General features: G+C 34.8%; 1 protein-coding gene across 4 annotated transcripts in view; it reads right to left on the reverse strand.

The window, feature by feature from the left end:
- Nucleotides 1–23,669, reverse strand: part of CFAP299 (cilia and flagella associated protein 299) — a 586,991-nt gene that overhangs the window by 348,827 nt on the left and 214,495 nt on the right. For 3 of the 4 annotated variants that reach the window (XM_003985248.5, XM_045056173.1, XR_002156231.3), the window contains exon 3: nt 11,981–12,071. In XM_003985248.5, the coding sequence (XP_003985297.1) occupies nt 11,981–12,071 (91 nt within the window). The remainder of the gene's footprint in view (nt 1–11,980; nt 12,072–23,669) is intronic. The other variant, XM_019829323.3, reaches the window with a different exon arrangement.

A 23,669-nucleotide genomic window follows, 5' to 3' on the forward strand; every position in this document is an offset into this window, starting at 1 on the left:
TGTAACTGTTTACACAGTCAACATTCAGTGGGAAAATAAGTGTCAACAGGTTCCACTTTCTCAGCCCGGAACAGCATGTGACCTTTCATTACAATCCTCATGAGTCTCTGATTAGGAAGGGCATATTTTATTTTTGTTATTTTTTCCATTCAATAAATTCAGGATTCTTAGTTTACTACCATCTGAAAAAGGATAACTCACCCCAACCCATCCCCACTCTGCCACTTAGCCACTTAAAAAGAGTTACATAATCCCTATTACATTAGAAATAGTGTAGGGAGGGTCAATGTCTTTTCCATCTTTGTTTATGGCAAATGGCAAAGTGGTCTGCAGAGAGTAGAAAAGTAATAAAGTAGACTGTGGTTTCCTATAACATAAAACAAAATCCATTACATAAAGTATTTGTTTTAATATTCTGATTTCTATAATATCTTGCTAATGGCCACCAATCTTTAGATCTCTAACAAAATCTATATCTGATTGTCTTAAGGAAACCTTTCAACTATCTTTTCTTTTTTTTAATTTTTTTTTAACATTTATTTATTTTTGAGACAGAGAGAGACAGAGCATGAATGGGGGGAGGGCCAGAGAGAGAGGGAGACACAGAATCTGAAGCAGGCTCCAGGCTCTGAGCTGTCAGCACAGAGCCCGATGTGGGGCTCGAACTCACGGACCGTGAGATCGTGACCTGAGCGAAGTCGGACGCTCAACCGACTGAGCCACCCAGGCGCCCCTCAACTATCTTTTCTAAAAAGAGATGCAAAACCATTCAGTGCTTCCCTTGAAAACTATTGCATGTTTTCTACAATTTCTTTTTTATTCACTATTGTAGCTCTAGCAACACTATAATTTTCTTTTACTGCAGAAATCACATTTGTTACATATTTGTCATGTATCATGTAGTGTGCCAATTTTCTTTTCTGAATTTTCTTTTCAATAATCAATATTATGATGAGGGTATTCTTTTACTCCCTATACTATAGAACAGGGTATTTGGCTTGGAAAACTTAGCACAGACCTTTTGTGATCTGTAATACTGGGTAAGCAATAAATCTAGACCTTGAATCTAGTTCCTATCCACCTCTAACTTGTATGCTCTTAACCACTCAAATACAGTAAATCTTCTAATGCTAGGATCACACTTGTCTCCCCATTAAAAATTATCAACTGCTCATGCCCTACTGAATCCCCCAAATAGAAACACAAGAATAGTACTCAACCCCCATTTCCTACATCAAAACAAATAACATGCTTTGCAGTTATCTCCAAAATTACTGAACTCCATCTTTATCCACTATTCATTCTGTCATTTCTTTATCCCAGCCTTTTATTATCTATTATCTAAAATGTTATAGTGGCCTTTCAGTTGGCCTCCCTTCTCTTATCTTGTTCCCCACTCCTACAGAGATATTTATTCCCACCTACTGCTGCCAGTGTATTCTTAAAATGCATGTCTGATCACATCAACCATTTGTCTAAATTCTTTGAGTGTTACTCATCATCTACAGAGCACTGTCTATGCTACTGAGCACAGCACAACAGAGCCCTTAGAGATGGCTGTTGCCTATCTCTTTGGCTTCCTGACCTTTTACCCCACATTAATTTGAGACATATTTACAAGGTAGAATTGACTGGGCTTGGTGACCAAGTGGATGTAAGATCTGAGGAGTAGAGGAGGAAAAGAAAATTAACTTCAATGCATACAAATGTAAGCATCTGAGGCATAGCGATGTGTAGATAAACACTGGAGTAGATTTTAGGAGATCTTCTTTCTTCATATAGAAGACTATGAAACTATAGAAGACTATAGAAACTATCTTTCTTCAGATAGTTTAGTTATGTACTTAACATTTCAACAACTTCTTTTGTCATAACAACTCAAACTCAATATACCCAAAAGCAGATCCATGATCTCTTTTTGCCCCATTCCTGATCTTTGAGTGCACCATATTTACCCATCCATCTCTCCAGCTGCAGAGGCCAGTTATCCATGTCCACGCCCTTTGTTTCAACCCTGGTCTTAATTATATCTTGTCACCACACCCTTTTTAATATTACCTTCTAAATATCTCTCAAATCAGTTCTCTTTGTCTTCCCTCTCATCTTCCTGATCCAAGCTATTATTTCATCTTTTCTAATCTGATCTTGCATGTATTGGCATGTATCTTGCATGTTTTATTCTCTCTGTAGTTCATTCTCCATACGAAGATGTCTTAATTATTTTGTCTGAAAATCTGATATCATCTCCTGATCCATTTATATGCAATGAGAGATTTTTGTGTTTTTCCTTCATAGCACCTGTCACAGTTGTAATTTTGATTTTTTGTATGCTTACTTGATTATTGACTTTCTTTCCCAAGCAACTTTTAGCTTCATAAGGCACTTGAAATCCATTTGTTTCTCCAGAAGCTAGTATAATGCCTAGTATAGAATAGCTATCACCATTTAATGAATAATTGAATAAATTAATTAATAGACGTACAGCAGTGGATCCATGGGGCTGGACGTATAGGATCTGGATGATTCCAAGGAAAAATGTGCATAGTGGAAAGGATGCAGCTTCAAGTAGAGTTATAAGGTAGTCAGCCCAAGAAAGAGAATGAAATCAAAAGTCAGAAGAAAGTAAGAAAACTAAAAGATAATTATATCATAGATACCAAAATAGGAGATAAACCTACTGATAAACTATGTAAAGAAATCTCAGAGTAATCTAGAAGGAAATAGAAAACTATTGTCTCACACTGACCCATTTTACTTCTTTATTCTAATTTCCACCTAGTATTTTCTTCACACAATCATCACATTTTGACCATTAAAATTTTCTTTAGTCTCTATCATAGACATGAAATGTTCTCAAGATATTACATCTTCATTCAAGCAACCTCTATAATTTTACCATTTCTGTAAAGGTATTTTTGGAGATTGCAAGGGAAAAAAGAACACTCTTAATCCCAGCTTCATTTAAATATTTAACTTATTTAATATTTTCACTGATTTTTCTAAGAAAATGATTTCTCAGAAATCATTGTGTGAATATTGCACATGAATATCTCACGTATTCACACAATATGCTTAGTTATCTGATTTTTTAAAGTTTTTATTTAAATTCCAGTTGGTTAACATACAGTGTAATATTAGCTTCAGGTGTACAATATAGTGACTCTACACTTCCACACAATATCCAGTGCTCATCACAGCAAATGCACTCCTTAAGCCACATCACCTTTTTAACCCATACCCCCTACCCACCTCCCTTCTCATAACCATCAGTTTATTCTCTATAGTTAAGAATCTTTTTCATGGTTTGCTTCTCTCTTTCTCTTTTTTCCCCCCTTTGCTCTTTTGTCTCTTAAATAGCACATACGAGTGAAACTATATGTTACCTGTCTTTCTCTGACTTATTTCCCTTAGTGTAATACTTTCTAGCTCCATCCATATCATTGCAGATGACAAGATTTCATTCTTTTTTATTACTGAGTAATATTCCATAATATGTATTTTTTCCATAATAATATTCCAATATGTGTATATATATATACATATATACATGTATATGTATATCTTCTTTATCCATTCATCAATTGATGGGCATGTGGGCTATTTCCATAATTGGACTATTGTAGATAATGCTGCTATAAACATCAGGGTTCATGTATCTCTTTGAATTACTACTTTTGTATTCTTTGGATAAATACCTAGTAGTACAATTGCTGGATTGTAGGGTAGGTCTATTTTTAACTTTTTGAGGAAACTGCATGCTGTTTTCCAGAATGGCTGCATCAGTTTGCATTCCTACCAACAGTGCAAGAGGGTTCCTCTTTCTCCACATCCTTGCCAACACCTGTTGTTTCTTATGTCATTGATTTTAGCTATTTTGACAAGTGAGAAATGATATCTCATTGTAGTTTTGATTTTATTTCCCTTATGATAAGTGATATTGAGCATCTTTTCATGTGTCTATTGGCCATCTATATGTCTTCTTTGGAAAAATGTCTATTCATGTCCTCTGCCCATTGTTTAATTAGATTATTCATTTTGGGGGAGTTGCATTTTATAGATTCTTTATATATATTGGATACTAACTTTTTTTTTTAAAAGAGAAAGTGCACAAGTTGGGGAGAAGACAGAGGGGGAGTGAGAAATAATCATAAGCAGGCTCCACACTCAGCATGGAGCCTGACACGGGTTTCTATCCCAGGACCTTGGGATCATGACCTAAGCCAAAATCAAGAGATGGACACTCAACTGACTGAGACACCCAGGCTCCCCTGACTACTAACCCTTTATCAGATATGTCATTTGCAAACATTCTCTTCCATTCTGTAGGTTGTCTTTTAGTTTTGTTGATTGTTTCCTTCACTGTGCAGAAGTTTTTTTTTTTTTGGTTTTTTTTTTTTTGTTTTTTTTTTATGTAGTTCCAATATTTTAGATTCGCTTTTGTTGCCCTTGCCTCAGGAAACATATCTAGAAAGAAGGTACTAAAACTGATGTCAAAGAAGTAACCACTTTCTCTTCCAGGATTTTTATGGTTTCAGGTCTCACATATAGGTCTTTAATCCATTTTGAGTTTATTTTTGTGTATGCTGTAAGAAAGTGATCCAGTTTCATTCTTCTGCATGTAGCTGTCCAGTTTTCCCAACACCATTTGTTGAAGAGACTGTTGTTTTCCCATTGGATATTCTTTCCTGCTTTGTCAAAGATTAATTGACCAAATAGTGGTAGGTTCATTTCTGGGTTCTCTTTTCTCTTCCATTGATCTATGTGTCTGTTTTTGTGCCAGTACCATACTGTCTTGATGACTACAGCTTTGTAATACCGCTTGAACTCTGGAATTGTGATGTTTCCAGCTTTGATTTCTTTTTCAGGATTGCTTTGGCTATTCGAGGTCTTTTGTGGTACCATACAATTTTAGGATTATTTGTTCTAGCTCTGTGAAAAATGCTGGTGGCATTTTGATAGGGATTGCATTAAACGTATAGATTACTTTGGGTAGTGTAGACATTTTAACAATATTTGTTCTTCCAATATATGAGTATGGAATGTCTTTCCATTTTTTGTGCCATTTTCAATTTCTTTCATTAGTGTTTTACAGTTTTCAGAATAGAGGTCTTTCATCTCCTTAGTTAGTTTATTCCTAGGCATCTTATTGTTTTTGGTGCAACTGTAAATGGTATTGATTCCTTAATTTTTCTTTCTGCTGCTTCATTATTGGTGTATAGAAATGCAACAGATTTCTGTACATTGATTTTTGCATCCTGCAATTTTACTGAATTCATTTATCAATTACAGAAGTTTATTGGTGGAGCCTTTCAGGTTTTCTGTATATAGTATCATGTCATAGAAGGAACATACCTCAACATAATAAAAGCCATATATGAAAAATCTCACACCTAATATCACCCTAAATGGGGAAAAACTGAGAGCTTTTCCTCCATGGTCAGGAACAAGCCAGAGATGTCCACTCTTACCACTTTTATTTAACATGGTACTGGAAGTTTTAGCCACAAAACTAAGACAACAAAAATAAATAAAAGGCATCCAAATTGACAAGGAAGAAGTCAAACTCTATTTGCAGGTGACATGATACTGTATACAGAAAACCTGAAAGACCACCAAAAATCCATAAATTTATGTCCATCTACACATCAGTGTGATTTGCCTCAGAGTTTCTGGATATCTAGAACCAAACTTACTTAATTTTTTTTCCAAGCACTTATCATAAACATGCACTTAATGAATGCCTCACTGTGGTGGTAGTGTTAAAAACTTCATTAGCATAAGCAATTAGAAAATTACACTTTCTCAGGAAACAATAAATCTCCTTATAAATGAGAAAGAAATGGTTAATTATTTTAGTTTTTAAAGAATTTTTAAATCTTTAATATAAGAATCATGAGGTAGAAACATTTTCATACATGCATAGAACACATTAAAAATAAATTTAGGGGCATCTGGGTAGCTCAGTCAGTTAAGCATCCAACTTTTGATCTTGGGTCAGGTCATGATCTTACAGTTCATGAGATTGAGCCCCACATCAGTCTCTGGGCTGACAGAGCAGAGCCTACTTAGGATTCTCTCTCTCCCTCTCTCTCTGCCCCTCCCCACCTCAAAATAAATAAACTTAAAAAATTTAATTTAATTTAATTTAAGCTAAATTAAATTAGTTATTTTAGTAGGAAAACATTGTATCTGTCATATGAAGCACTACATACTTAATAAAAATCCTTTTAACATTTTGTATATGAATTGTACATAAGTCTCAATGTTTTGTCTAATCTAAAACAAGAGTATTTGTGGGCAAATGTAAGGAAAGGATGTGTGTGTTTTTGTATAAAGTATTTATATATGTATATATATGCATATTCACAAATTATACATACACTTATATGCAGTATATACTACAGATGAAATTCAGAGACATTCATAATATTGGTTATTGAATTAAATCAAGTAATCTTCAGATTAATACAAGCTTTACTTAAAAATAATTTATCTAAACAATATTTAAGTCCATAGCATCTGACCCACTGATTCACTGAAATCTTTATTTATTGTTTTACATGTTTATTTATTCTTAAAGAGAGGGAAAGGGAGAGAGTGAACACACAAGAGCAGGGGAGAGGCAGAGAAAGAGGGAGAGAAAATCCCAAGCAGGGTCCGCACTGTCAGCATGGAGCCCAACGTGGGACTCAATCTCATGAACCATGAGATCAAGACCTGAGCCAAAATCAACAGTCAGGCACTTAACTGACTGAGCCAACCAGTTGCCCCTCCACTGAAATCTTTAAAGGAATTCTATTTCCAAGAATTTGTATTCTTTTAGTAACAGTTATACAAACTTTTAATTGTCATAAAACACTGTTCCTTCCCAGGTCATAAAGCTAAGACTACATGTCTATGCAGTAGGTCTGTAGAAATGGTATGAGTGTATATAATAAGCAAGTAATCCTATAACTTTAGCATTGAAAGTATTAGGGTGGAGGCCCACTGGGAAGTGGGGACAGAGAAGAATGACATTTCCCCAAGCTCTAGGCTCTATAGCAGAGTAAATTCAAGGCCTAAATGGAGAAAACTAGTAAATCAATTTTGCAATTAGTTGACCAGAGAGAGAAAGAGAACACCCAGAACAAGATTCAATTACACCAAATAGCATTTGAAACCTGGGATCACCCAACTTAACAATAAAATAAAAAGTTGTGAGTGTGGGAAAGTAAATCCAATCTTTTTCTAATTTCCTAGATGCATTTAACAAAAATTACCTAAGAAAATTGCTATGGAATTAGCCCTTCAAGCCTTATTAGGCCATGCAGATCAATTATGTCAGTTCTAAAACTATATCATAATTTTTCCAGCGTGTACTTTCATTAAAATGAAACAAAAAGAGTAGCAAGTGAGCCTCTGGGTTGAAATTCTCCATTTATTTTGTACTCACTATGTAGAGAAATACTAATGCTTAGGAAATAGTCATGTCCCTTGGAGAGTTCAGACCTCATAAAATTCACATATAATTTCTGCTGACAGCAAATTAATATAGATTCAAATCTAATGAATATTGTATACTTTATAGGACTACTTTTTAAAAAGCATATCCATTTACTAAATGGCTTTTAAATAAGCTTGTGATCGTCATAATTAGCTTTGTCTAAAACATGTTGTATTCTCTTATAGTTTTCTATAAACCCATTTGGAGTCTGCTTTAAGCCTAGAGTAGGAAATAGAAAATTAAGCCTTAAATGCCACTCTTGATATAATGATATGTATTCTGCTGATTACAATAATACCACAAATTCAAAGGCCCAAATTATTGACCATGTTATTTTTGTGTCAGCAAACTATGAGTCTGATAAGATTCCAATTTCAAAATCAGTGACCACACATCCAACATACAATGTTAACTCTTTAGCATACTCAATAAAAGTTAAATCTGAGGCCTTCTCTAGGGAAAAGACAAATCCATAATGACGTAATTAAAGATCATTCAGAGCAATAATGCAAAAAAATAGATACACTCATAGCAGAGCTGTCTCATCTTCCCAAACTCAAATTCACCAACCAACTTAGCTGGTGTGCCTATAGATCTTTCTTCCCTCCTGCTATAACTTTAAAAATGGCTTCTGCCCCTCTCAAAGACAAACTCTTCCCTAGTGTTCTGGACCTGATCTTCCTTTTAAGGACTTCTTTTCATCAATCATTTCCTTTTTCTCCTACACCATCAATACCCCTCTCTCTACTGGATCATTCCTATTAACATAAAACATGGGTTAATATTATCCATCTAAAATTAAAACACAACAAAACAAACTACTTGGACTCCAAGCCTTATTCCAGTGACAGTGCAAAAATCAATAAAACAGTTGTTTCTCCCTGTATTACACACTTTTTTCTTTCTTCTACCTACTCCAATGAGACATTTACCCATTCCCATCACTGAAACAGCCCTTGCCAATGTAACCATGATATTTACCTAGCCAAAAACAATGTGAAACTATTTATCATTTGTTGTGGGTTGAATCATGCCCCCCAGCTGTCCAAAAAAGATATGTTGAAGGTTTAACCCTTGGTACTTATGAATGTGACCTTATTTGGAAATAAGGTCTTTGTATGTATAATAAAATTAAGATTAGATCATATTCAATTGGGGAGGAAGATCCAATATGATCGGTGTTTTTATGAAAACAGAAGAAACACAGGTGCAGAAGGAGAACTGTGTGATAATGGAGGCATAGATTAGAGTGATAGGTCTACAAACCAAAGAACACCAGTGATTTCCAGAAACACCAGTAGTTAAGGGAAAGGCATAGAAGAGATTCTCCCCTAGATCTTTGGAGAGAACTTGGTTCTGCCAACATCTTCATTTCAGACTTCTGTGAAATAAGACTTTCTGTGAGAAAATAAGTTTCTGTTGTGTTCAACCCCCCAGTTTGTAGTAACTTGTTACAACAGCCAGGGGAAACTTAAGCATCATCTTATTTGACCTCTCGGCAGCATCTGACATAGTGAGCATTCTTTCCTTTAAAATTGCTTCTTCTCCCATGTTTGTAGCATTGCTCCCACTTGACTTTTCTTCTACTTTTCTCCTACTTGCTACTTCTCAGTATTGTTTGCTGGCTCTTTCACACATTCCAGATCTCTAAATGTTGGGGTTTCATAAAGATCTATCATTGGACTTCACTTTTCTTTACCTATACTCTCCGCCTAGTAAATATCTGCAAGTCCATGACTTTCCACACCATTTAGGTATAGGTATCTTTCAGATTTATATTCTAGCCAAGACTTCTCCTCTAAGTTCTAAATCCCTATACGTAAAAGACCAATCAACTTCTCCACTTGAGTACCTAAGAGGCATTACAAAATTAACACTGCCAGCACGGCACAATTTCATTACTGATTCTGGAAACCAGCATTCCTCAAGAGTTCTCCTGCCACAGTGAGTAGCAACATCATCTACCTCTTGTTCAAGCCAAAAACCTAGTAGTCATCTTGCTTTCTTTTCTATAATATTCTACATCAAATACATCAATGAGTCCTTTCTGTTCTGCCACCAAAACACAGACAGGATTCAGTAACTTCCCTCTATCTCTAATAGTACCAACTTGTAAGAGTTTCACCTCTTGCTGGATGATTACAAAAGCTCCCTATCTTACCTCCTTGCCTCTGTACTAGGCCTCCTTCGCACATTTTCCACCCCACACAGCAGCAGTGAGATCAATCTTTCTAAAGTGTAAACCAGATTAGGGTTACTTCTTTAAGTTGCCTATCAACTTTCTAGTTCAAAAATAGAAGAATATAAAAATTAAAATTAAAGAACAAAATCAAAATTCCTTAAAACCTGTATGTTCTGGCTGTGACTTCCACTCTGGCCTCATCTGTCTCTACAATCCCTTTCAATAAATATATTCCAGCCATTCTGGGCTTCTTACCATCTTTGAATATGTCACAATTGCTATTATCTCAGGAACTTTTAATATGCTGTACCTTTTTCTTGGGCTATCTCTCCCTCTCAAATCATTATCTGTTTGGGGTATCTCTCCCTTCAAATTCTGTGGCTATCTTCTTCACTTCATTCAAGTCCAACAGATGTCACCTCCTCAAAGTGATTTTCCTATATACTGTAGCTAAAGCAACCAACTACTCTCTACTCAATATCTTTTTATTCAATTTTATTCTTTTATGTTTTCCATAGTACCTATCCAGAGCTGAAATTAATTGTGCCACTTTTATTTTGCTTACTTATTTTCTATCTCCTTCTCTCAACTATAAACCCTTTAAGGTCATGGATTCTGCAGTACCTCAGTGTCCCAGGGACTAGAACAGTTCCAGGCATGAGCAGGTGCACAAGAAAATGTATTGAGTGACTGGCAAATGGATGGGAGGTGGGTAAGAAAATACATAAGTGTATCGTTTAGGAGGCTATGATAGCAATTTACTTAAAATAGAATGGTAGTTTGAATCAAAGTAAATGATAGTTGAGAGGGTGAAAAGTGAAGTGACTTGATTTATATTTAGGAGAAATTAGTGGTTCGTTCAACATGAGTGAGAGAGAGAGTAGGGAATCCATAGTGACTGACATGCTTCTATCTGGGTAAATGAGCGGCTAAGTCTGCACTCATTATTAAAGGAAATTGCAATAGGAGAGAAAGACTTAAAAAGATATTTTTGAGAGGAAGTATGCCACTTTGGTTAAAAATGTGGGTTTGGGTCTCTAAAGCTATTTGTGTTTGTTGGTCTAATATCTAACCATGGCCATTTTTTTCAACCTTATGGAATCAAATTTCCACCCTTACTATAGATGGAATTTTTCTTGTCAAATATATATATATATATATATATATATATATATATATATATATATATATATATTAATCTGTATGGATGTTTTTTTAATCCCTGTCTTGTTTGATCACTAATGATCATTTGTTCCTTCTTGTAAGTCCTTATGATGGATTCCTGTGCCATCACATTCTTTTGCCTTTATTCCCATCTTTTTAGCTGCTCTTTCTATTTAGAGTCAGGTAAATTTCAAACTTTTCTGTTGTAATTTACAAGGCCTATCAGAGTTTACTCTTTATCCATATTTCCAACTTCACCTCTTAAACTTCACTTGTCCAACTCCTCCAAGAATCTCCCTAATTTCAAGTCCAGGTTAATTCTATTCAATTGGCTGACCAAAATATGATCTTTTCTCTCTCTAAAGTATAGTGAGGATTTTGTCCGCATGTAAAATTTTCAAGGGCCCTGACAGTGAGAAAAATTCCAACTACTTTTTGAGAAAACTTTAGTAAAATAGACCTCCTTATACACATATTTTTCTGTTGCTATAAATTTTTCATCACACTACTTCTGAGGATTTTTCTGTAAGTCACACTTGCCTTTTTTCATCCTTGACTTGGAACATTTTAAGACCTACAGAAGACTGATATTACTAGTATTATATTAACAAAAGGTGAAAGTAAATATGTATTCCAAAAATATTAACACTTTTACATATATTATCTAGCATACATTTTAATATAGTAATAATATATTATCCATGGTGATTAAAAATTATGCTTCTCCATCATGTGGTTTGTATCACATCTCCAAATGTAGGACTACAAGGCAGACTACAGGACTATTCTTCTGAAGGCAGTATGAAATCAGGTAGGCATAGGGCAAAACTTGGGGGACAGTAGATGATGTGACTTGGTAGAGCATACCAGGAGGCTGAGCTAGAGCAGGAATTTTCAGCATAAGACCAGCACAAAGAGTCGTGCATTTTCTCTACAATAGATGTATGGGATTCTATTTTTTATTCACCATTTGGGTACTTCCACAGTTGTAAGTGGGAATAAATTTTTTTTCTATATAAATTGTATAATATATAAAACACAGAGCCTTATTATATCCCTCATGAATTACTTCTCAGGGAAGATATTAAAATGTATATTATTGACACCAACTGTGCCTTTAATGTATATATTTTTTGGATGTATGTACTCACGCTCACTTTTCCATTGTGATTGTCTTCTTCTCTCACTGCCAGAGCCTTCAGAAAATTATCTTGCAGGTCTTTACCAGCACTTGTTAATGTCCTGCAAAATGCAGGTCTTCAGTTATAATATATTAGAAAACAAATATATTAAAGGCACTCAGGGACCAACAACCGCACTTCTTTATTCCAAGTGACAATTCCTTATAACACAAAAACTATACACACAATCATTATAAATCACACACCATTATTATAATTTACTACATTCCTCGATATAATTTTATACAGTTATAGAATCTTTACAAATAATTGGAGTCAAGTGCATAAATAATATATATGTCTATATCAATATTCAAGCCAGAAACAGTTAATTTCATTTACATGCCCATTTTATTCTTTTTATCATACCACGCAAATTCAGTGTATTTATACCTCTCACTACCCACAATAATTTTAGATTGCCTACAATTTACATATAATTTATTTACTTAATATAAGAATATTAGAACACTAGAAACCTAATCCAATTCCCTTACTGGGATAAAGCATTAATCTTAGCTCTTTGAGGATATAAACAAAGCAAAAAAAAAAAAAAAAAAAGGAAACTAAGTTGAATTATCTTTGTCAGATAAAAAGAAACATGGGTGCCTCTGGCTCAGTTAGTGGAACATATGTCTCTTGATCTCAAGATTGTGAATTCAATACCCACATTGGGTGTAAAGATGACTTAAAAAAATAAAATCTTTAAAAAAAAATTCAAGAGAAGTAGTAAAATGAGTAAGCTGGGATGTAATATACAACACGGTGTAACCGTATTAACTATAGTTAATAATACTGTATTGTATATTTGGAAGTTGATAAGAGTAGATCTTAGAAGTTTTCACCACACAAAAAAAGAATTTATAACTATGTGTGGCAATGGATGTTAACTAGACTTACTGGGGTGATCCTTTATATACACATATATACATATATTGAATCATTATGTTGTACATCTGAAACTAATATTATATGTCAATTTTGTCTTGATAAAATAAATTTTAAGAATTCAGGAAAGAGGGGCGCCTGGGTGGCGCAGTCAGTTAAGGTCCGACTTCAGCCAGGTCACGATCTCGCGGTCCGTGAGTTCGAGCCCCGCGTCAGGCTCTGGGCTGATGGCTCAGAGCCTGGAGCCTGTTTCCGATTCTGTGTCTCCCTCTCTCTCTGCCCCTCCCCCGTTCATGCTCTGTCTCTCTCTGTCCCAAAAATAAATAAACGTTGAAAAAAAAATTAAAAAAAAAAAAGAATTCAAGAAAGAAATGGCTATTCCTGGAACAATTTTTTTTTTTAAATATTGATGATATCAGGGCACCTGGGTGGCTCAGTCGGTTAAGCATCTGACCCTTGATTTCGGCTCAGGTCAAGATCTCATGGTCATGAGATCAAGCCCTGTGTCAGGCTCCACTCAGCGTGGAGCCTGCTTAAGATTCTCTCTCTCCCTCTCTCCCTTCCCTCTTCACTTGTGCCTCAAGCTTGACCAATGCCATTTCACCTCATGAGATTGTATGCCATAAACAGAGAGACACAAGAATAAAAATCAGTTGGGGTTATAGTGTCTGTTTTTAATTCCTACACATAGCTACTACATTCCTACTACATTCAGCCTTTTCTTCCTATCCATGATAATAGGTATCGGTACTCCTCCAATAAATTCATTTTTTTGTTTAGTTCATTAGAATTAGTTTCTATTGGGGCGCCTGAGTGACTCAGTCGGTTAAGCGTCTGCCTCTTATTTTCGTCTCAGGTCATAATCTCATGGTTGTGAATTCAAGCCCTGCATCAGGCTCTGTGCTGACAGCATGTAGCCTGCTTCACATTCTCTCTCTCCTTCTCTCTCTGCCCCTCCCCTGCTCATTCTGTCTCTCTTTCAAAAATAAATACATAAAGTTAAAAAAATAAGAATCATTGATATATATCATTGATCAATTATATAAATGATATAAGGTTTTGGTTGTGAGCAACCAAAACCGACTATCTTAATTAGACAGCCATTGTATTCCCATTAAGATAAACTATTCAATTAAGATACTCTAGAGTCTTAAAGGTTTCCACATAGTAAGTCTCCCCACACCTCCCACCCCAAACACACCTCGTTTTGTTGTAAATCCTCGGGTCATTACAGATAAATTATAGTCAAATTTGATTACCAACCTCAATCCCACAACAACCAAGGTAACATATCATTATCCATTTTGCATGCTTCCTTTAAACTTATCTTCTATAGTTTATGTATACACTTGTATAATCATGGAAACATACATAATATCATTTGGTGAGTTGTTCAATTTATTATATATTTTGCACTTATTGTTTTATTCCTATTGTTGTTATTGTTCCTGGGAACAGATGCTTATGAGAGTGCCAAGGAAGATCAAAATTATTCCCGGGTATATCAGACATGAAAAGCTGGGAGAATAGTTTTTAGGTACTATCTGTTAATGAGAAAAGAACTCCTGATATTCTGCCAGGCCTGGCTCTCTTGTTAATGACTGAGGTTTTTAACAGACATCTAGGCCAGACAGGAAAAAGAAATAGTAAGAAGTAGAATTCTTGCTGCCCCTGGGCACTCACTATAACAAACCCTGACCTCCCTTTTCCATAAAAATTAAGCCCTAGCTTTTAGCTGGGCATGAAGCTTCCTGGAATAAAGACTGCATTTCCCAGCTCCTCTTGAAGCTAGGTAGGTCTGTATGGCTAACTTTTGCACAATGGATTCCAAATGAAAATTATATAAAACTTCTTAGAGGAGGGAAGGTACACTTTCTCCTGTAACTGGAGAGCAATATAATGACTGTTGCTTGCTCCACCTGCTATCTTGACTTAAACTGGAGGCCACCATTATGGAGAAACAAGAGAAAGAAGCAGCGACCCTGACACCCAGGAGCATCAGTCAGCCTAGATGGGTAGTATCTCCACTGCTGAAATATGAGACTGAATTTACATTTTGTTTCAGATACTGTTTGGGCGGGGGGGGGGGTTCTATTATTTTTCACTAAACCAAATCCAAATTAATATATTCACCACATGAAATTTGCTCACCCTTCTGAAGAAAGATGCTGTGGAATTGGTCTGGTGACCAAATTGGACTTTAACCTTATTTGCAACAGTCTAAAGATTTCCCAGGGGACTGTATTATTATGTAATTAAATTATTTTTTAAATAGTCAGAAAGTTAAGTCTTTTAAATGGAAGCATGAGGTAATGACAATTAAGCTGATATATAAGATGGGACATCAGTCTTTCATTCCCACTCACCAACTGATGAGTCCAAGTCACCACATTTTTCTGAACCTAGGTTTCATAATGGACTAAATAATCGCTAAGCCTCTAAGCACCTGTAAAACTTGTGATTTAAAATGATCATACTTGGGGCACCTGGGTGGCTCAGTTGGTTGAGTGTTCCACTTTGGCTTAGGTCAGGATCTCACGGGGAATCAGGAGTTTAAACCCTGCGTCAGGCTCTCTGCTGTCAGCGCAGAGCCCGCTTCAGATCCTCTGTCTCCCTCTCTCTGCCCCTCCCCTGATTGCACTCTTTCTCTTTCTCTCTCCAAAGTAAACATTTAAAATAAATAAATAAATAAATAAATAAATAAATAAGATGATCATACTCTATCATCAGTTAACATATATCCTTAATTTGCAATTAGTCTAAAAGTGACTATTATACTGACATTATATTAAGATCATGCTGCTCCTTTTTTTTTTAAAGTCTTACATACATAGACTCGTATCATTTCCTATAACCTCTATGAGAAATATAAAAGTATTTTTGTTACATAAACTGGGAACAGAAAGGATAAGATCTAAAGCTCCTAAGCTATATGCACCAGAGTAAAAACGTTATATAAATAATCGATTATTATACCATGCTACATCTGAGAACCGGAAACTTCTCAGCAAGGGGAATTATTGAGCAAGAAAGTTAATGCAGTGTGTGGTAAGGAATCCTTACATCTTTAACCTGCATTACTCTTACTTAACTAGATTTATTTAACAGTCAGTGACCTGAGACAACTTGCTTAAGTAAATATTACAAAAGGAGTCACTTCCTCAAGAAGTGAAGTAGGTCTGTTACAAAATATTAGGGTTATAAGTTTTATAAAGGCAAATACTCCATCTTTGTCATTTACACTCCACTACACTTTGAAAATGGATTAAAAGATCTATAGATGATTTAATTTTTTACCAGCCATGTTTAATCATTAGCTAATGAATTTTATATAATCACACAAGAATGAATCTAAAAATACTCTTAATCCTCAACAATTAGGCTACTGTTTTTATGATTTAGTTATATTGTTTGTGTTATCACACATATTCGTATTACTAGATTAACAGAGTAAATTTTAAAAAGAGGAAAAAAATAGAAAACTGTTAAAATATAATATTTCCATAAGTTATTTTCTTGAGTTCACTTATTTTAAAGATAATAAATTCTTTCAGTAAATATTCATGAGCTATTAATCATCTTAAAATTTTAAATGTAAAATTGAAAGTTTTCTAATAAGCAAAGTTTGAAGGATCACTGGAATGTGTTGTAATGAGCAGTTTCTGAATAAGCACTGAATCAAATTTGAGATTAAATCGGTCTTAATAGAAATACTTTTTTTTTTAATCTATTGGGAGTCTTTGTACTAGTCTCTATGCTAGGTATTTTGCAAATACTTTCAATTACCTTCAAATCAAGCCCTAAGGGAGGGCATGTTTATTTCTACTTTAGCAATAAAGTTGATTGTAATCAGGTGGCATCAGTTTATAACTTGAATATCACTAACTCCAAAGTTTTATTCTACTATACTGAAGCCTCACAATATATCAAAACATCATATTGATATCATAATATTTTGACAGAAAACAATGAGAATTCACTGGTGAGATGAAACCTAAATTAACAGGAATGGGGATTGACCTTCATCAGAAGGTGCCCCTAGGAATTATCAGGGGCTGGTAGTCTTGAAACCTCTGTGGAAAGCTAATCAGCCATAATCATCATTCCAATCTAGCCTAGAATTCTGATCAACCACTTGTTCAGAGGTAGCTTTGAACAAGTAAAGTGTTCAGTAAAATCTAGCATAGCCCTATATTCATTTCCTTTGAGCATTAATTTAACAAAAGAATCTACCTTTGATATCTAAGGGATTATTTTTTAAAGATCTAAAAGGGAAAAATAGTTGAGCTAAATCCAATGTGTGGTTTTGAGTCTCTTGTATTTTCTTGTAAGCTATTCTTAGTGGCTCTTTCTTTCTTTCTTTCTTTCTTTCTTTCTTTCTTTCTTTCTTTCTTCCTTTATTTTTTTAATTTAATTGAAACAAGTTTCCTTAGGAGTCAGGTGTATCAGGATTACATTTAGAGAGATTTATAGTTTAGGAATTTTTATACTACATACTGTGATCTCCATGGAATTTCCAGGAGGTCATCAATATATATTCTAATAACTTTCAGAGAAGAAAAAAAAGACAACTTGACAAATGAGATTCATTCATTGGTAAGAAGGAATGAGAATCAAATTTCCATTAAGATAAATGGTACCACTTGTCCCCTGCCCCTTTACTATATGAAAGAGTTTATAAATTACCAAATGTAAAGCTATCAGAATCTCCGGGAAGAAGTTTCAACTATTAGAAGCACACAGAAGAAAAATAAGAAGTGCTAACATGCACACTAGACAGCTGTTTCTTTTCATATGCTGTTTTGAGGAAAAACTAAGTGGGAGTCCTGAAAACTGTGCTATCTTACATCAGTCAAACTCTACTCCCCTGGATAGAAACTGGTGCTCTTCTTTGAAGGGAAAAAAATGGCCTGGCTTCTGTCTGAGAAAGTATCCCTGAACTCCTCTTCTTTTGGTATATCTGGCAAGTTTCTCTAGTTAATTCCTAAACATGGTAGGTTAAGATGTTCTCACACTTTAAGAGGGATTAAAAAAAAAAAAAAAGGTTGCTTAGACAGTACATCAATGTTATTAGTCTCTAAATGTGATTTTATTCTGAAAACACATTCAAATATAACTTTATTTTTACTCTCTTCTGGGAGGTATCTAAACCTTTTATCTGACTTGAAATATACTTCCAGATCTTCTGGCTATACAGTGAAAGCCAATAAGAAAGCAAATAAAGTAAGCTCTTATTTGCTATCCCTGCGTCCAGACTCCTCTTTACCTGTGGGAATCCTGCCTCATCATTCCATAGAACAGTGAGCAAGTAGGCTTTAGAAAGATGAAGGCCTTCAGGCTCAGCATCTTTAGACTCTACATGCCTAATCTCAATGTGTATGTCTCTAGTTAATAACATTGCTAAGATATTATATAAAGAGGTGTAGAATTTGATACAATGGAAGAGGGCCTGTCATAAATGAGGGTGGTGGGCTCCCATCAGAAAAGCATACAGATAAGGGGAGGGACTGTAGGGAAGAAGAGATGTATCGACGTGAGACTTTGGGAAGAAAGATACCTGAAGAAGACTGTTAGGAAGGCTTGCTGCGTTATGCCCTCTGTATAAACTCCTGTGTTTCCTCTCTAATAAAACTGGCAGAAGCTCTTAACTAAGAGGTTAAGTCTGACCTCTAGGGATAAAGAGAGTTTAGAAACGAGACAATATTAGAATGAGAGACAGAAACAGAGACAGAAGGGGAAAGGGGGGTGGATGGAAGTATCACAGACTATGGTGTCATCTAAGGAAGGTTCAGCAAAGCCATATCCATATCTTGAACCAAAGTCAGCCAATACAGATTCATGGGTCCACCTTACTATCCTGGTCACACTCAGTCATTGGGAGAAAGCAGCCCAGGGTGGGGAGGTGTGGTTTTGGTGCAAATGTACAACAGGTTTCAAAGAGCAGCATCTGAAGGGTTACACTTTCTATATAAGATGTATTCTTATCACAACCACAATCTCTCATCCAAACCCAAACTCTCCAGGTTCAAAAACACCAACATAATAACTTCATTTGTTTTATCATAAATATAGTCTCAAAATAAAATTGCCAATATTATCATCAACATTATGCCTACTGAAAACACTTTAAGACTTTTTGCAGATCTTTTTCTCCTTAGGGTATATACTTCTAGGGATAAATGGCCAGATTACTGTGCTTTAAATACACTTCACTTAGAGAAGTTTCTTACTTTATGCTATGATACCAGCTAGATACACAATTAGGTTCATTTGTTGATTTTGTTTTAATTTGAAAGATATTTCCAATTCAGCCTTATAGTTACATAAAAATATTCATAATTCTAAAACCAAATCTATAATTTAGAGTTTTAGAAGTCTAGTTTCCATCTCCCCCAGTTCCATCTACCCTATTCCATTCTCTCCCTTCAAAATAGAGCATCATTTTATTTTAATTCCAGTTAATATGCAGTGTATAACATAGTGATTCAACACTTCGATGCATCACCTGGTGCTCACCACATGTGCCCTTTTTTTTTTTTAATTTTTTTTCAACGTTTATTTATTTTTTTTGGGACAGAGAGAGACAGAGCATGAACGGGGGAGGGGCAGAGAGAGAGGGAGACACAGAATCGGAAACAGGCTCCAGGCTCCGAGCCATCAGCCCAGAGCCTGACGTGGGGCTCGAACTCACAGACCGCGAAATCGTGACCTGGCTGAAGTCGGACGCTTAACCAACTGCGCCACCCAGGCACCCCCACATGTGCCCTCTTTAATCCCCATCACCCATCTCTTTACTAACCTCCCCTCTGGTGACCATCAGCTTGTTCTCTATAGTTAAGATTCTGTTTCTTGATTTCTCTCTCTCTCTCTCTCTCTCTCTCTCTCTCTCTCTCTCTCTCCCCCCTTTGTAGAGCATCATTCTTTAATTTTTTTTTTTTTGAGAAAAAGAGAGAAAGTGGGGGAAGAGCAGAGGGAGGGAGACAGAGAATCTTAAGTAGGCTCTGTGCCCAGCGCAGAGCCAGATGGGGGGCTCAATCCCACTACCTTGAGATCATCACCTTAGCTGAAGTCAAAAGTCGGATGCTTAACCAACTGAGCCACCCAGGTGCCCCTAGAGCATCATTTTTTAAAATATCCTCAAATTGCTTTTTTAACTGTTATTATTTTTAACATAATCATATCTATTTGTCATCTAGCTAGCTATGTATTTACTTCTATAAATAGTAGTCAACTATACATTTTCCCCAACATTGCTGTTTCACTTAGCATTATATTCAGGGAACTATACCATAGGAGTAAGAGACATTTATAACTACTTTTTTTAGTTGCATAGTGCTCCACTGTAGGAATATATAACAGTTTAGTCACTTAGCTACTGATGGTCATTGGTTTGCTTCCTGTTATTTGCTATGATAAATATTGCCTCAGTGTTTAGCTTTATGCATACGTCATTTCATATTTTTGTCACTATATTTTTGGGATAAATTCCTAGAAACAGGATTACTGGTCAAAGACTACATGAATATTTTATTTAGTTAAACACTCCCAAATTACCCTTCAATGGGGTTGGGGCACTTTGCAGTCCTCCCTACAATTTACAGGAAAGCTACATTCTGCACAGCCTTATTAACAAAGTAGTCTGTAAAGCTTTTAGATTTTTGCTGATCTAATACATGAGAAGCTATCTCAGCATAACTGTGTATTTATCTTATCACAGACAAAAGTGAACATATTTTCACACATTGAGAGACCATTTGCACGTCTTCTTTAAGCTGTATGTTTATACCTCATTTTTTTCTATAGTATTATTGGCCTCTCCTTTATTTTCTTCTTTCAACATGAAGAATTTTAGCTCTTCTCTGTGATATAAGTTGCAAATATTATCACCAGCTTTTCGTTTGTCATTCTACTTGTGCTGCATTTTACCATGAAAATGTTTTATTTTATATTATTAATATGATCTGTAAATGGTATAAAGCACTCCCTTATTATAGATTTTGAATCACTTACCAATTTTCCATCATGTTTTCTTCTAGATCTTGAAAGTTTTCTTTTTTTATTAATTTGGTATAACATTTATGTCTCTAATTCCTTGGCAATTACCCTGATGCACTGTGTGATAAATTAATCCTATTTTAACTTTTCCATTTGGGTATTCAATTATCCCAACACCAATTATTTAAAACTCTATCTTTATTTTTACCACTCACTTTGAGATGATGTCTTCTCATATACATTTGAGTCTATTTCTGTGTTTTCGATTTTGTTTCATTGCTTTGTCTGTTTGTGTATCAGTACCACATTAGCTTGATAACAGAAGTTACATGTTTTAATATCTGGTAAAGGTAACCCTTCTCGTTGTTCTTTTTCAGAGTGTTTTGTTTTGTTCTGTTGTGGATATTCTTGCTTATTTGCTTTTTCCAAATGGATTCAATAATTAAATTATCTAGGTCATGAAAAAACAAACAAACAAACAAACAAACAAACAAACAAACAAAAAACCCCTCAAACACTGATGACGATTTTTCAGGATTATTTTAAATTTCTAAATGTCATAGTTTGTGATTTTAATTTTTTTTTTCAACGTTTATTTATTTTTGGGACAGAGAGAGACAGAGCATGAATGGGGGAGGGGCAGAGAGAGAGGGAGACACAGAATCGGAAACAGGCTCCAGGCTCCGAGCCATCAGCCCAGAGCCTGACGCGGGGTTCGAACTCACGGAGTGCGAGATCGTGACCTGGCTGAAGTCGGACGCTTAACCGAGTGCGCCACCCAGGTGCCCCGTATAGTTTGTGATTTTAAAGATGGTTGCCTTGACTAGAATGCTATGAAAGACTGGAATGAAACTGGAGTTGCAGCTTCTCTGTGTCATGGTAATCAATGTGTACACTGGCTCCTGTGGATGTGAACTTGATATTGCCATACTTCTCAAGAACAGGAACATATTCTTCTTGCCATACCTCCAGTCCTATGTTTAATTGATTCATTAATTAAATGTTGTATTAGATTAAAACGACAAGTTTGATGAGTGTGATCATCAAATTGATCTCATAAAAACTATCATACTTTGTACCACTTACTCTGTTTTTGTCTATAATGACAGTGAACCTCTACTGTGGCCTATTTTGGATAGTTGCATTTATCTATAAAATGTATATACTTTGTCTAATAATATTTACAAATTTACTCTCATAGTGTTGCATAAAGTAGTCTCTACTGATTTTTTTGAAGTCTTCTGTTTTAATAACTATACCCCATCCTAGTCATTTCTCATTCTATGTATTTTCAATGTTTTCCTTTTGTCTTAGTTGAGTTAGCTAGTAGTTTGACTATTTTGTTGATTTTTTCCCTAACGAACTAGCATTTGGATTTATTTGACATTTTTTATCTTACTCATTTATTTCAGATTTTTAAATTAATGTCTTCTTTTTCTTTTCCAGGATACTCTGTAGTCTTTTCCTACTTTTTGAATTGGGTGCTTAATTCATTTGTTTTTATTTTTTTCATTTTCATTTATATAGATATTTAGTGCTATATATTTTTCTCTGAAAACTGCTTTAATTATATCCCATAGATTCTGACAGTTGTATTTCCACTATTCTTATTTTTAAGAAATTCTATTTATTTGCTTCCCCTTTGACTGAATAGTTATTTAATTAGATGCTTTTTTTTAATGTCCCACTTTAAAAGACTTTTTCATTGTTGTTATTGATGTTGTTTTATTGAATTGTGGTCTCTTTGTAGTTATGGGAAGGGGAGTAGTTAAGGGGATTTTTTTTTTTTTTTTTTTTTTTTTTTTTGGTGTCACTGTATGTCAAGAGATAGTCCAATTTGGAGAATGTTCCATGTGGACTTCAAAAGGGAAGGTCTTTGTTATCAGAGTTTAGATTTGACTATATATTTATAAAAATACCTAATTAATTGTATTGTCTTTTATTTCTTTAGTAAATATTTGTCGATTACTCTGTTTGGATTGAGTGAATGTATTAAATCTCCTATTACTGTTTCTGCTATTTATCATTTCCTCTACTGTGGTTTCTACTTTATAAACCTGTGTTATTAGGTTGGGTAATTATTAAAACTCTTATTTCTACAATTGTGAACTATAACTTGAAGCCTTATAATTTGTCCTTCATTGTCTGTTAATGCCTTTTTGACCTCAACACTAATTTGTTGGATATCAAAATTGTAACTCTTACTCTTTTCTTTGTGTTTATCTAGAATATTGTGTTCTTTTATTTTTTATTTTTTATTTCTGTGTTTCTTTAAGTTAGATTTCTCTGTATAAAATATAAACTACTTTGTGTTTATGGTTCAATTAAAATCATTTACACATATTGATGTGATCAATAAATGAGGCCTCAGTTTTCATATTGCTATATATATATATATATATATATATATATATATATACACATATGCACATATACCTGGATATGGATTTCTATTGTATCATAAACATTCACACAGTTTTTCACTAAGAAGTCTATGTTGTTACATCTTTATATATTTCGTGGCATAAACGGGTTTGTATGTTATGCAAATGATTATATGAAACTCTTGTCCTCTCTCCCCCTCCCTTTTTTTTAGCTAATATTCATTGTTTCTACTATGAAAATATTTAATTTCAGTACCAGTATTTATTCTTCCATTCTTTCCTATTGCTAAATATCTAATTTGAAATATTATGCCTTTTACTCTCAGTTAACACCTATACCGCAATTAGTAAACTTACTCTATTTTTCACATACTTTCCCTTATTTTCGATAG

This window comes from Felis catus, chromosome B1 (assembly GCF_018350175.1).
Source record: "Felis catus isolate Fca126 chromosome B1, F.catus_Fca126_mat1.0, whole genome shotgun sequence".
Classification (NCBI taxonomy): domain Eukaryota; kingdom Metazoa; phylum Chordata; class Mammalia; order Carnivora; family Felidae; genus Felis; species Felis catus.